General features: G+C 40.1%; 1 protein-coding gene across 40 annotated transcripts in view; it reads left to right on the plus strand.

Annotated features, from left to right (window-relative positions):
* ATXN1 (ataxin 1) overlaps positions 1-10,762 on the plus strand; it is a 309,255-nt gene extending 298,493 nt beyond the window's left edge. For all 40 annotated transcript variants that reach the window (XM_083623800.1, XM_083623781.1, XM_083623815.1 and 37 more), the window contains one exon: positions 729-10,762. In XM_083623800.1, coding sequence (XP_083479926.1) covers positions 729-1,259 — 531 coding nt within the window. In that variant the 3' untranslated portion in view covers positions 1,260-10,762. The remainder of the gene's footprint in view (positions 1-728) is intronic.
* The last annotated feature ends 53 nt before the right edge of the window (positions 10,763-10,815 follow it).

A 10,815-nucleotide genomic window follows, 5' to 3' on the forward strand; every position in this document is an offset into this window, starting at 1 on the left:
CACTGTCCCCTTCTGCATACCAAAAGGCATAGAGCCCATATTTTATGCCAGCTGGGAGAAAAATGCCCAGCTACCTTCTAGACTGATGTAAAGGTGACTTCAGCCATTCTCCCCGCCACCCGGCCTCAAGCTTATTTTAATTTATTTTTTTCACAAAACAAAAACATGTAATTGCATTACATATTTTCCATAGTTAGAGTTCCCTTATTTCAGTTTTAGAAAATCATTTAGATAACCTCTACAAAGATCTTTTTGAGTAGTGGGTAATGGGAAGTCTCTTTCATGGGAAATAAATGGATGCTACGCCATGTTGGACTTGTCTCTTTAGGAAGTATCTTGTGGGGCAGGCAAGTCTCTCTGAGAAGGCCACATCCCACCCACCATTAAAATGGTAGATTCCTGGGTAGTTCTGATTTACTTTTCCACTGCTGGGCCGCAGTCAGAAGAAAACCTATTAGTTCTTTAGGACCTTTAACACAACTTGAGCTACGGTCTAGTATGAGGAGTGCCAAGGCTGGGTTAGGCTGCAAAGCTTGTTTTGCAGTAATAGAAATAACCCCCAACTCTCTTTGAACCCGCCCCACCCCTCTTCTCTTTAAAAGAGGCTTCTGCTTTGGTTAAACTCAGCTGTGGTATTCAGATGAACATTTTCAGATGAATGTGTTTTCTCTCCCTTTCTTTGTCTCTCCTCCTTTCCCCTCCCACCCTCATTTCCTTCATCCCTGCAGGTCAGTGTTGAAGTCTTGGTAGAATATCCTTTTTTTGTATTTGGACAAGGTTGGTCATCCTGCTGCCCTGAGAGAACAAGCCAGCTCTTTGATTTGCCATGTTCCAAACTCTCTGTTGGGGACGTCTGCATATCACTTACACTCAAGAATCTGAAGAACGGCTCCGTCAAAAAGGGCCAGTCCATGGACTCAACTAGCATCTTGCTGAAGCACTCTAAGAATGACAGTCTAACTGGTAGTAGACATAGGTATGCAGAGCAGGAAAACGGGATTGATCAGGGAAGTGCAAAGATGTCATCTGAGAATGGTGAACTGAAGTTTCCAGACAAAATAGGATTGCCTGCAGCATCTTTGCTCACCAAATCAGAACCCAGCAAGCCCACGGCAACGAGGAAGAGGAGGTGGTCTGCCCCCGAAACACGGAAATTAGAGAAGTCAGAAGAGGAGCCACCGTTGACTCTCCCCAAACCTTCTTTTATTCCTCAGGAGGTTAAGATTTGCATTGAAGGGCGATCCAATGTAGGCAAGTGAAGTCTGTTTAGGGAAAAGGAAATTAGGCTACCCCTTGTCATTTTTATCCAGATTACTGTACTGTAGGCTAAAATAACCCAGTATTTACATGTTATCATCTTATTTTAGGTTTATGTTATAACCTTGTTGTTATAGTTGCAGCTGGTATTATGCAGGAGACTGGTGCATACTCCCCACACCCCTCAAGTGTTCATTGGTGATTATTTTTATCGGGAGCTACAGAAAGGGGCAGTATCTGCTTCATCCCCACCCTTTGTGGAAGCAAATGTTGTTGCCATGACTCCTGTTTCTCCACCACTTCAAGCAGAATAAGCCTTGGCTGTCTTTGGCGAGGGGATGGGAAGGGAGGGAAGTGTACCAGAGACAAACACTAATGCCTGATTCATTGGGAGGGCAGAAGTCCCATGGCAGCGTGGCTTGGTCCTTCTCTCAGCTAGCAGCTGTTGGGAGGCCAATCCAGAGGCAGTATCAGAGAAACATCAGAGAAACTCTGAGGCTTGTACCGTAAAACCACTTTTTTAATTCCTCCCCGCCCCTCCGAAGTTTGCCACATATTTCCCATCTCCCCACCCCCCCACTCCAACTACATCCTCTGCCCCACAATGGGAGCCTGACTGCACTATTTTTTATTATCGTTCTCAGAGGCTGCCATACAGACATTTCATCTCCACGTGCTAGTACAGCTGCATTGCAAGGGCGCAGCGAACGCTCCTTGCTTTGCTAACACTGGGAATTTCTTTAAAGTAGGACATTGTTGCCATAGGCCTAGCAAACTCTGGGAGACCCCTGCATGGGCTCATCATCATTGCTTCTGTACAGGGTCAGAGAGAGAGTTTTGCCACTGACATTTGCTTCCACAAGGTAAATATGCACTGCCCCTTTGGGAGAGTGGACATAACAGTTGTTTGCATTTTAGGTTGCAAATACTTGTCTTTTAACTTTAGTACTGTTTTTAGTTCCTGACTATGGACAACTAGTGCCACTTTTTTTTTCAAATTTCAGTGTGACACAAGGAAGTGGATGTCGAAGATGAACATAGAATGTCTTTAAGCACTTAAAATGCTGTTTCACACTTTCGTTGCCGAACATCTTGGCTTAACACTCAGCAAGTACTGTATCTCATTTTAATCTCTTCAATGAGAGAGAGAGGAAAAGAAAAGAAAACCGATCTCTTCAACACTGTTAAACTACATGCAAACTATGTAGAGGGTTGTTGTTTTTTCACAAGCAAGATGTTGAAAGTTTTTCATGTGGTTTCAAAGGGATGAATGTGAATTATGAACTGGTATGTGACAGTCATTGTCCACGAGGACTACTTAATAGGAGGCACTTTTAAAACTTTAATGCTTGTGAAAGAGTTAAAGGCATATGCGAGCTGACAGATAATAAAAGAGTAAGAGAGAGTATAAAAGAAAGAGAAGAAAAAAAATCATTATTGTCCAGTGTTTTTGAAAAAGATGGACTTTAAAGAATCTTGCAATTTGCACATCTTGAGTTTATCATTTGTGTGGTATTCCTGCAGTTTTTACCTAATAATTTTTGGGAAAGGGAGAGGGACTGAAGAAGCTTAAACAAATGTAGCAATTACTTACTAACCTGCCTAAACTCTAGGCCATTTTTATAGGGTTAGGTTTCCTTTCAACCTTTTTATTTTCTTACCATATCTGTCACCCTGAACCAGGACAAAGTCTGAGAATTTCTCTTCAGATTTGCTCAGTTTCCATAAGAGAGATTTTGACACAGAAGCAAGTTTTGGTTTCTCATTTTACTTCTAATCCTTCGTTATTTTATTATTGTGAATACTACTCTTTGTTACTTTGAAGAACTTCCTTTTCCATTAGTAGTACAATGTAGATGTCAAAAGTTTGGTACAAAACAGGACAATGGGTAGAAAGTTTACCCAGTTAAGCTCTTTTATTCTTGGCAGTGTTACTGTTCCCACAAATCTGAAACAAATTTAAGAGTGGATCTAGAGGTCCTAACTCCTGCTGATTTCTGTGGCTTCCATCTTGAAACCAGTTCCTGACAGAGCCACATTAATGCCCTAGTGACTACTCACAGACAAGTGATCTGATGACACCCGCCTATGAATAATTCACATTAATAAAGACACAGCTAAGTCCAGTTAATTAAAATACTGCATTAATTTTTGAAGCTTTAAGATTAGGATCTCCTGATGAGATACTATGGGCATTTTCACACACAAGGCTTAATTTGGGCTCTCCTTGAGTTGGTCTATAATGTGAATCTAAAATTGATGTTGGCACGTTCTATCCATGTTAACATTGTTCTCATGTGGTACAGATATTATATGAGAGCTCAAATACGGGCTTAGCATTGTGTATGAAAATGGCATAAGAAGTTATTAACATCAGTTGCTTTCTCCTTTTCAGGGGTGGGTGGGTATGAATCCTCTTCTTCCCCCACTTGCAATTACTTTAGGATGCAATCCTTCTTATCAGGGGTGGGCGGGTGGACATGAGTTTTCTTCTTTCCCCACTTGCAATTATTCTTGGATGCAATCTAAAGCCAGGGCATGTTGCCTGGGTAAACAGAGGCTGCTTACCCCTGATTTGTTTTCCATTATCATTCCGCATGCCTTAGGGTAGCCACTATCCTCAAAGCGGCCTTGTCCGGGGAATGAATGAAGCAGAAAAGGCCAATTAGAACACCCCTGGCACTCAGGTGAAGGGTAAGCTGTGACCTCAGTCTCAGCTCAACCAATATTTAGTTGAGATACTTGCCCAACGGGAGTTCATCTCCCTTGATCGATACTTGGACTGTGAATGTGGCTTTGCTGGTTGCGTTCGGCCTCTGCAAATCTGAGGCCCTTTCAGATCAAGAATCGAAATTACAGATATCAGAACAGAACCCAGAATGAACAGATTCCTCCAATGTTCATTCCTCATCTTTTGCTTAAATATAATACGTTTGAAGGAGAAAAAAATAACTACCATTCTACCCTTCCCTTCAATTCTTATGTCTCTTTGTTTGTTACTTGAACCTTAGCTCACACCAGAACTAATCATTTTTGTACCATTTTCTGGGGTGCACCAAAAATGTGTTTAAGTTTTAAAATAGCTTGAAATCTGTCTTGAATTGAATTGAATTGTAACCTCTCAGTAATTTACCAAATAGCTGAGCAGGTTCATCCTCACAATCACACTGCTTATTTAGTGCTGTAATTATTTTTTTTCAACATTTCTGCTCAGAGAACTTGCTTAATCTTCCATAAACTCTGCTCAGGGCACTTTCAATTTATTGTTTATTGGAGTTTTATTTTGGCTTCTTTTTTTGTTTGTTTGTTGTTTTGTTTTTCGTTTCAACCTCTGACGGCAAGAGGACTAGAGAGACAGGGGGCAAAAAAATCCCTATTTCGTTCCCATCAGTACCACTATTTTCACATGTACTCGGAGAGCATCAAACATAAAAGGAAGCAGGGATCATGAAACTGACCGTATCTATAAAACTAACACTAACAAGTAAAAAAATAATAATAAACAACAACAGTAATAATAATAATTAAAGGTTGGAGCAATAGGAATGTATTTTGTTCACTGCTTGCATTGCAGACTTAGAATCCTGCAGTTGTTGCTTCCTTCCAAACATTGTTCCCCTTTGTTGTTTGCTTTTTTTTTTTAGCATGTGCAATATTTTATGTGCCAATTTAAGATTCACCCACAGGGTGATGGCTTGACCTTCCCACCCCCCTTTTGTGTGTGTTTAAATCTAGGGCCCTACACTTCCCTCCATGATAGGCACAGAGCCTTTCTGGGTGCAAATATGTTGGCACACATGGAGCAAGGGCTCTGCACAGCTCTTGATTCTACTCTACCTGGCCTCCACATTCAAAGCAGGGTGGGAAATCTAGATAGAGGGGGCGGGAAATAGATAATATTCCTCCCTGGAAGGACTTTAAAGGTGGGGAGGATGGCCCTGGGGTGGGAGAGATTCTGTGAATACAAGCAATTATAAACTGCTTGGATGAGAGCCAGCAGTCTTCTGCAGCCTCACCATGTCGCATTTTTATGCCCGTAACTATTACTAAACCATCTTCTTTATTGTTGATAAAATTTAACCCTGTGCAGAGGAGGAAGAACACATGCTGCACACTGTTCTTCTTAACTCTCCGTGACCAAGGAAAAAGCTCATCTGGCTGCTGGAACACCCCAAGTTGCGTTTCTTGGTTGTGGTAAGGAACGGATAATTTGTGGGCCAGTTCTGTGACGTTTTTATGTGCCGCATTTTTGAAAATGGCTCGAGGTGAGTTCTGGTCCTGCTGATGTCTGCAGTTAGGGCTCTGTTGAGTCGTTTGTCCTCCTCACCAATTGGAATAGGATTTGAGTCTTGGGCTTCTGAAGTGCCTTAGTTTGTTTTGGAAAAGGCACCTAATTTCAAGTGAAAAATTATTTTAACCCCATTGGGCTGCTCCTATAAACTCTCATTCACAGAATCGCTCCCTTCCCACTTCCTTCTCACGGATTAAATAGCAATTGGTGGGCACGGAGAACATGTTAAGGTTAATTTCGTTGTAAGAGGCCTCTCTGTACAGTGTCTACATGGCAATATTAACTGACACCAGTCTTTCCTCTTTGTTTTTGTACCAGACCTGTTTTAGTTTACAGCAAAACTCATACAATCACCAATAAAATTAGTCAGGGCAAAGAAAAAGAAAAAACCAGAACCTCTTTATAGGAATTTCTAAATAAATATATCTATATCTATATATCTATATCTATGTATAAAATGACTGTTCCTTGTAGTGTTTAACTTAGATGTCATTTCAGTTTGTTTGGGCTACATCATGAGGGTTTCAGAGTGCGATGTCACTTACCTCGTATCCTGTAAGTTATACCTGGACTATTCTGTGTTGTGTTTTTTATTCCCTCCCATGCATCTTCCTTCCCTACCCCCGTTGCCCTTTCCTGGAAGAAAAAAAAAATGCATGTCTTATCCCTCTATTTTAATCCTGGTGTCACTTTTGAATTGGTCGGAGGAGGGCAGTTTTGAGCCAGGAAGTGACATCACTACTCGTTTCCCTAAATCAAGGAACATTTTGAAACCTTTCACACCTCTTACTCAGGGATGGGGCTGGCGTGTGGTACACTGAGGTGACCAGAAGGAGCACTTTTTCTGCTCTGGAGTAGGGATGTTCAATTCCAAGGAGACGTTTGGATTTCCTGCATGGTCGTGGATTAACTTCCCAGATTTATCATGTAGATTGCAACATAAAGCAGCAGGTCTAGTGTGAACTGTAGCTTTCAGTTGTGGGAAAAAAAATGCTCTGTGAACAGTGGCTTGTTTTGCTTTGATATGTTGCCAAGCAATTGGGGGGTGGGGCGGGATCACAACAATGATATTGTTTGAGTAGGAAATGAGAGTGCTATCTTGAAGTCAATCGCATAATGTTTATTCTTGTTTCCAGACATTGGTTTCTAAACATTTTTTAAAAAATAAAAACGATGCCATATACATCCAGGCCACAGTGTTGCAAATCTTTACACCGTCAGACTCAATCCTACAAGGGAGTAGTTGTGGTTCTCCAAATTCTTTGAGTATGTGGGGTCATCTTTTTTGAGATCCTGAATCTATCTGCGCTGAACAATATATTCTTAGACCAGTCCATTCAAAAACGATGCTTTTAAATTCATGGCTAGGCCCTCTCTCCCTCTCACTTTGCAGCATTGGAGCTATCATAACTTGGGGTGCATTATTTCAGATGTTGCCACCCGCCGAACTTTGGTGTGTTTGGGTGCCTGTGACTTTTAACCTTCTCATAAGCACGTCATTTCACCTTTAACGGCAACAGTGTGGTTATCATTTATTTTTTTCAGAACAGATCAGAGAAATTATTACTCACGAGCTGCGTGGGCTTACCCACAAGCAGTTCGGAAATAATGAAATGGGCAACCAAAGCAGCCGTTATGTGACCCAAACTGCAAAGGTAACAGAACACACTAGTAATTGCCTGCCTGGATTGACACTGTTGGCTTTGTGGCATCCGTCCATGGGTTGAAATCCAAAAGTACCCTTCTGCGTGTGGAAGATGTTTTTTGTGTGCATGAAAGGGCTGTTTTACAGCTCTCATGCAAGTAGAAGAATGCAAATGACCATAGAACCTACCTTATTATCATCCCATACGAACAATTCTGCTATTGCTTGCACAAGTGAACTAGTGGCTCTCTTCCTTTTTTTGCTCACAGTTCATTGGATCCCGTCCCTGATTTTTATCTGCTTTAAGAAAACTGAGTCCTCTTGTGTCACATCCACTATGAACTGAACTCTGTTAACAGCAATATGTGACCTGCACTTTCTTTTTCTGCCCCCATCGCCACAGGTAGCAGTGCTGTCCAACTTAGGGACAGGCACTGTGATAGCGTGAAGATAAGGGAAATTGTTCTATATGTTTTTAAGCAGAATGTGGTTAGTGCTTTTGCTTTTTTTATGTTTAACCCTGGCAATTCCTGAAAAATAAGATAAATGAATAGTGTCCCAAATTGTGACTGTTGTTTTTTGAGAGCACAGGACTATTCTGTTGATTTCTTTCGTAGTTTCCAAGAGCAGTATTCTGTTTTTCTGTTGATAGGGAAATTCCAAACAAGTTGCACACTTCTACTCCAGAGTTCAATTTCTTTTACATAGACGACCTCGCTTCAGACGTGTTACCTTACTGATAGGATCTTTACTTGTAGCACTATTAACTCGTGGGAATATTTTTTTACGTGAACCTAATTTGATGAAAGCTTAAACAAACTTTTTTGAAGCACTCACATTGAGAGGAGTACAGGTAATGTTTTTTAAAAAAAATTGCACAAAAGAAACATGAATGTTGGAATGATTCATTCAGTGTTTGAAAAGTGATGGATATGTTGAAATAGTGTGTTGTTTGTAAAAATGAAATAAAAGTACAAAAGCCGAGAAAGGGTGAAAGTTACATGTTATTTGTATATAGAAAACTCTCACGTCTAGGTGATCCGATTGTATTGGTTCTGGCTGGAAAGAAATGCTAATTAACAGGTTTTTCAAAGACAACTATGCTTACTTTTGTATTTCTATTACATGAATCCCATTGTTGGGGCAGGGGAGAATGATTCACCATCATGCTACAATTTGTCCCCTTTTCAATTTTGATTTTGAACTTGATTAGGAAGTCTTAACTCCTTCTAGGGATGGTGATCTATGTCTTCTGCACTTCCTGTTCTTTATTTTTTTTATTTTTAAGAAAAAGAACCCAAAGAATTTAATACTGAACAAGAAGTGCTTGTCACCAGGGGTTCTTGAACCACAAAAAGGCAAGAAGGAATGAGCAATTTGTGTCTCATAATTCCACATAACCTCTCACAGAGCACGCACGCAAACCTCATTGGCGCCTGGAGGTATTGAAGACATGATTTAAGTTACTCTAGCAGTTTTGCAGAAAGTTTTGAATTTTTTCATTTGGTTTGATATATAAAATATATATTACTAGCACACACACAAAAACCTGAAGGGAATTTAGGAATATAAATATTTCTGGGGTAAAGGTGTAAAATTAATTTATAATAGGGAGTCCTTAAAAGGGGCTGGGGGCTGATTGATAGTTGTCTGAATCCTTCTCCCCTTCCCCCCTTCCAGTCTGTAGTAATAATCCAGGTTTCTGTTCTTGCATTAAATATGGAGGGGGGATATAATTCTATATTCAAATGGCCCCTTCAGGTGCAGAAAGATGGCCTCTCACACAATAAAATGAAGTGCATTTGGTCAAGGAGTGCTTCTACAATGGGGATTGCAAAATCTGTGGTTTTTCTCATTGTGCTCGGAAAGGACTCGAGTCTTCCACTGAGAATGAATCAGAGGCTTCACCCAAGGTTGCTTTTGTTTGTTCATTTTCCTTTTGCTTGATTGAAGCTCTTGTTCACTTTTTCCTCAGCCATACAATAGGCAGCCATTGGAGGTGTCGTCTGCAATAGGACTTAACTCACTGGTGCTGGAACTGCTGTATAATACTGCAAGTCACCTTCACTGAGGTCTGTGACAAGTGACGCTATAGAGGTCCAGATCATAGGCACTTGCCACTTTCAAAGGGGTGTGTGTGTGTTTGGGGGTGGCTAGTGAACTGTTGTACAGCCACTGAATGCTTAGTCTAGGAAACTTTGGGGCTGCAATCATCCTTCAAATGTGTTGATTTTGTTGAGTTATAAAACTAGTAGAGGGAGACCAACTTATACCAGCAGAAGAGCTGGCCACCAAGAGAGTGCTCTGAAAATTAGAAGCCTTTCAGTGTATATATGTGCAATTCCTCTTGAGATTGCTATCTCCATAGAGAGGGCAATTACATTTCAAAATGGCTGCCAATAAATCTTCACCAACCTGAAGCCAAAGCCAAAGGAGGAACAAAATAAGTACAGATATTCATTGCCCAGAGAAATGATAACAGTTCTGATACACGTTGAACATTTTAAGGCTGTATAGCTGGCAGAAGATAAAACCTTCCGATTGATTGATCTGGATGTAAATTTGGCCTACATACTTGAGAAGTAGACTGATAGTTTAGATTTACTTGCAAACTGTTCTGTGTCTATTTAAGTTTAACCCCAGAAGGCAGTCCTTAAGTACTTGAAAGGCCTCAAAATGTTGTTTCTGGGCAATAAAAATCTGCACTTATTTAGCTGGTTGGAGTTCTCATGTTTTCTATTGTATTCCAGAACTGTTGCCTCTCAAATTATTCTATTAGGATACGAAGTTTATCTTTGGTTACTCCCAACAGCCAATACTAAAAATACCTTTAAAAAATATATACGTAACATCACTAAATACTTGTCTTTCTGATGCATCTAAATAGGGAACTTTGAGGCCCTTACTTTCAATTTGGTAGCAATCTTGTCAACATTACAAGCATCCAGCAAGTTCTTGAGGAAAGAAGCATTGCAAAGTCAGTAGGTGGTTCATATTGGCTTCTTTCCCTTATTCAAATGACTGAAAAATACACTTTCAATGTCCTGCCTAGTGTTGGCATAGGAAAAGGGGTATCATAGCTTTATGCTGAGGTCATATTGGGCTGCAATGGCCAGTACAAAGGAGAAATGTGGAGGGAATAATGTTTTGCACCTTATAGAAAAGAGGAGAAAAAAATTAAGTGCATACAGACATAGGTAAGAGCTTTTATTGTGACAAGAGAACCTTTTTCCATATGCGTGCATACTCTCTGTAATTCCAGTGTAAAATATTGTACTTGCACTAGCTTTTTTAAAACAAATATAAAAAATGGAAGAATTCATATTCTATTTTCTAATCGTGGTGTGTCTATTTGTAGGATACACTCGCGTCTGTTTATTGAATTTTATGGTCCCTTTCTTTGATGGTGCTTGCAGGTTTTCTAGGTAGAAATTATTTCATTATTATAATAAAACAATGTTTGATTCAAAATTTGAACAAAATTGTTTTAAAGAAATTGTCTGTATACCAGTACAAGTTTATTGTTTCAGTATACTCGTACTAATAAAAATAACAGTGCCAATTGCAAATAAGTGTTCTTTGTTGTGTATGAATTAAGAAAGAGGTGGGAGTCAGTTTGTTT

The sequence above is a fragment of the Podarcis filfolensis genome (assembly GCF_964270895.1).
Source record: "Podarcis filfolensis genome assembly, chromosome: 7".
NCBI classification, from domain to species: domain Eukaryota; kingdom Metazoa; phylum Chordata; class Lepidosauria; order Squamata; family Lacertidae; genus Podarcis; species Podarcis filfolensis.